Below are 3,740 nucleotides of genomic sequence, written 5' to 3'. Positions count from 1 at the left end.
TCTCTCTCTCTCTCTCTCTCTCTCTCTCTTTCTCCTCCCCCTCTCTCTCTCTTTACTGTTCCGACTACAACGAGTAATAATACGTCCGTCAATGTCTGGCGATGACCAATACATCAAGAGATGAAAATATTTCTTAAGTGAAGTAGAAGAATTAAAGGATAGGATGACTTATGGCTTCTGCTATGACCAGAAGGACCGATTCTAGCAACAAAACAAAACAAGCTTGCCACGTTTTGAGCCTTCAGATGCACAACCTACTCTAGAGGTAGGAAGGAAAAGGTAAAGTGAACACATTGAGGCACTGACCTATGGTTCCATACTTTGGATCTTCTCTTCCATTCCCCAGAGGCCCACAGAAAAGCCCTGGCTCACACGGGCAACGATCGAAGTCAGTGACCATCTTCTCCGGCTGAGTCCAAGCGTACGGCTCTCTGGTGTAGCAGTCTGTGGATAAAAACCATCACATGATCTCGATCAAAGTCAGATTATTTTTAGCTACATGACAGGGGTACGTTTGTGAGTACGGTCTCGTGAACTAATTCAAGAGTTGTTGGTGAGACATTTCAGTGGGTGGTGGCTTCTTTCCCTTGTTAAGTACGGACTAATGAGATGACCGCCAAATGGGTTGTCGCTTCTTTCCCTCTAAAGTGGAGACTAAATCAAGAGTTGTTGTTGAGACATGATATACATTGGTGGTCACTTCTTTCCCAGTAAAGTGCGGACTAAATCAAGAATTGTCTGTTAGACGACATTCAAATTGGATGGTCGTTTATTTGTCTGGAAGAGTAAGTATTAATACTAACAATGTCACCACCTTAGTAGATCTACGAGACTTTGTGCAAACATTTTGGAACTGTTGTGTATTTTAATTAAATGTAATCTGCATTGTGTTATGTTCTTTGTTAAAATCAGATAAGATACGTTAAGATAAGATAAGATTAGATAAGAATGAGAATAACTTGACCAATAGATAACATGTACTTCCTCGGAATAAAATCTCCAAACGACTGAGGATTTACCGAGCGAAAAGGCATCGCCTTTATGCCAGTTCTGTAGTTACTAAGTACATGTCGTAGCGGTAGTCTGTACCGGACGGCTATATACAGTGGAAACTGTCTAAGACAGCAATGAAAAAGTGGTCGTATTAGACAGGTTCGTGGCCTTCTCACACAGTGTCATTATAATGTAAAAGATACGCAAAGGAGGTAGTGAGAAGTTGCGTTTGTACAGATGTTTGTTTTATACAGGTGACCGTTAGAGTGAAGATGTTTGTGGTTTACGTGGAATCAGCAAGGCTAACCCGTTTTCCTAAGGGTTGCGTGTAAGAGGACGGTGTTTAAGACACACACAGACCTACTCACGTGCTGCCACGCCCCCCATTGGAGAGCACTCCCCTTTCTTCAAACGTGGCTTCCACAGACAGCAGTCACTGCCATGACAATCGCTGCCCTTGTCACATTGCTGGCAAAAGCAAATGCTCACCGTCATCTTTCATAAAAAAAAAGAAAAAAAAATGGATTTTTAGGGCGTAGAGGAGGGGGGGGGGGGGGGAGCAGAAATATATTCTGTCACATTTTAAAGTATACACTGTGTTAAAAATGAAAATAGCTAGTTTCACAATGAGTCGATATTCTTTAAAATTTCAGGAGTACGAATTCAATCAATTTAAAAAGCAAAAACAACAACAACAATACGGAATATTAACATAACAGGTTTATTCACGACTTACAAGAGTATGGGGGTGGTATACAAAAGTAACACGATCAGTAGCGTTGATGACGGCTTGAATTTGTCGCCACCTTGAATCAATCAATCGCTGCACTGCCTGTTGAGGGATGTTATTCCACTCTTCATGCGATGCTCTCTCAAGTTAAGGAAGTGTATGAATGAGGCTGGGGTTGTCGCATGTTGTTCTGCTCATCTCTGGTTTGTCTTGCCGTGTTGAAACGATTCCGTAGATGCGACAGGCGTATAAAAAGATCCACTCTAGGAGTAGTTTTTCTTCTCCCACGTTGGCGGTGTCGATCCTTTCCTGATTTTGTTGTTTTCTCACGATCCATTGTTGTGTACATAGTTCTTACATGAAAATGTCTCGCAACAGTGGATACTGAGGCAACCCCGTGAATCAATCCAACAAGCTGATTTCGCACATTCTCTCTTTGGGCGTGGAATCAAGAACGTAGACAAAACAAGTTTTATCTCTGGTGAATTGTTACAAAAATGACATGGCTTTGATGTGTGCTTCTTTTTTAAACAAATCATTGCTGTATCATGAGTAATTCTAAAAAAACGCAAAACATGTAACACGCATGCAGTTACAAAACCATTCGTGCGTTCAGAAATCTGAAAACAGCTCACCAGCGACAGATATATCACGTAATCAGTGGTGTGTAAATTTGAAAGTAGTTAGTGGATAGATTTTTTTTATTGAGCTTCAAATTGTGTACACTTAAAAATGTGTCAGAGTATATAATGGGGAGGGATAAAGGGTGGGTTTGGGGACAAAAGAGTGGGAGGGAGGCTACAAAACTGGATTAGATATAACAACAAAATAATGTACAGTGATGTAATTTGCATGTATTCGATAGTCTCTCTCTCTCTCTCTCTCTCTCTCTCTCTCTCTCTCTCTCTCTCTCTCTCTCTCTCTCTCTCTCTCTCCCTGTGTGTGTGTGTGTGTGTGTGTGTGTGTGTGTGTGTGTGTGTGTGTCTGTGTGTGTGTGTGTGTGTGTGTGTGTTTACTGTCTGTGTTTGGTGTGTTTGTGTTCTTGGGGAAGGCACTTTACATGAATTTTCCTCACTTCACCTAGGTGAGAATGGGTACCCAGCCATAGACAGTGAAAGATAGTGTTTGAGCGCTTGCACAGTATGCTTTCCCTGGAAACTGAGAATGTTTCTGAGTGTTCTATTGTCAGCTGGGGTCAGTGGCGGTGGGTAGTGAAGGGCTCACGGGCTTGAGCCCCTACCCCCTCCTCACCCACTACCCCCAACTCTATCCCAAAGTAAATGAAAGTTTCTCCATAATGAAATAAGCAGTTGAAACCGTTATGACCGCACACAATGAGCACAGAGTGATCAACTTGGCGGCTTACTCGCTTATCCAATCACTGTTGTCACCGCTTACAACTATAGTAACCTAACAGCCAATCAAATGTCTTTAGAGCTGAGCGAAGATGAGCCCTATTCCCACAGCCCGTCCTAAATGAAAATCTTCTTGTAAAAAGGTAGAAGACAGGGAAAAAATAACGCTGTACGGAGGGCTCACGCTCTCCTAGCCCTGACAATGGGGTGAAAGTTTACGACACACTTTCCCCCACTGACAAAGATACCTATGCGCTCATTGGTTCTTTGTTGGGTGCGTTCAACTTTCTCGACAAAACAGCCTAACCCAGCTCATCGGAGTATTATGTTTGAAGTGCTGTGTGTGCACGTTTGTGTTTGTGCCTCTGAGATTTAACAGTTATAAATCTGGTCGAACTACTTGTAAGGCAACTTTTTCATTACACGAAAACTAATTCGAAGGAATTTGGAGGTGAATGGGCTTCGTCCCCACCATCAACAAGAATTTGACTAAGAACAAAGAGATGGAAAACAAAGGCAACTCTTCTCGTTTGAATGGTTCTCAAGCTGCCGTGGCTCACCGTGAGTATAGAAAAATCATCACTGTCTAATTCTTATTGCTTGCTATTTGGTGGTAAAGAACTGGAAGCAACCTAAGCCCCACCCAAATTTTGGTCCACCCC

At 42.4% G+C, this 3,740-nt stretch overlaps 1 protein-coding gene across 1 annotated transcript; it reads right to left on the bottom strand.

Moving 5' to 3' along the window:
- Positions 1 to 259: 259 nt before the first annotated feature.
- On the bottom strand, positions 260 to 1,494 carry LOC106013594 (prokineticin-2-like). The gene is made up of 2 exons (XM_013089762.1): positions 1,362 to 1,494; positions 260 to 444 (listed from the first exon to the last, which is right to left on the bottom strand). Exons 1-2 carry the CDS (start codon positions 1,486 to 1,488, stop codon positions 260 to 262), a joined length of 312 nt encoding a protein of 103 aa, XP_012945216.1. The 5' UTR covers positions 1,489 to 1,494.
- Between the last annotated feature and the right edge of the window lie 2,246 nt (positions 1,495 to 3,740).

Source organism: Aplysia californica, unplaced genomic scaffold (assembly GCF_000002075.1).
Source record: "Aplysia californica isolate F4 #8 unplaced genomic scaffold, AplCal3.0 scaffold01037, whole genome shotgun sequence".
In the NCBI taxonomy this organism is placed as follows: domain Eukaryota; kingdom Metazoa; phylum Mollusca; class Gastropoda; order Aplysiida; family Aplysiidae; genus Aplysia; species Aplysia californica.
Note: the sequence above shows the minus strand (reverse complement) of the source record. Positions and strands in the feature narration are given on the sequence as shown.

Excerpts from the sequence above, each read along its gene's own strand:
- LOC106013594 (XM_013089762.1), bottom strand. The coding sequence starts at position 1,488 with ATGACGGTGAGCATTTGCTTTTGCCAGCAATGTGACAAGGGCAGCGAT. Across the intron at positions 445-1,361 it reads AATGGGGGGCGTGGCAGCAC|ACTGCTACACCAGAGAGCCG; the intron begins GTGAGTAGGTCT and ends TTTTATCCACAG.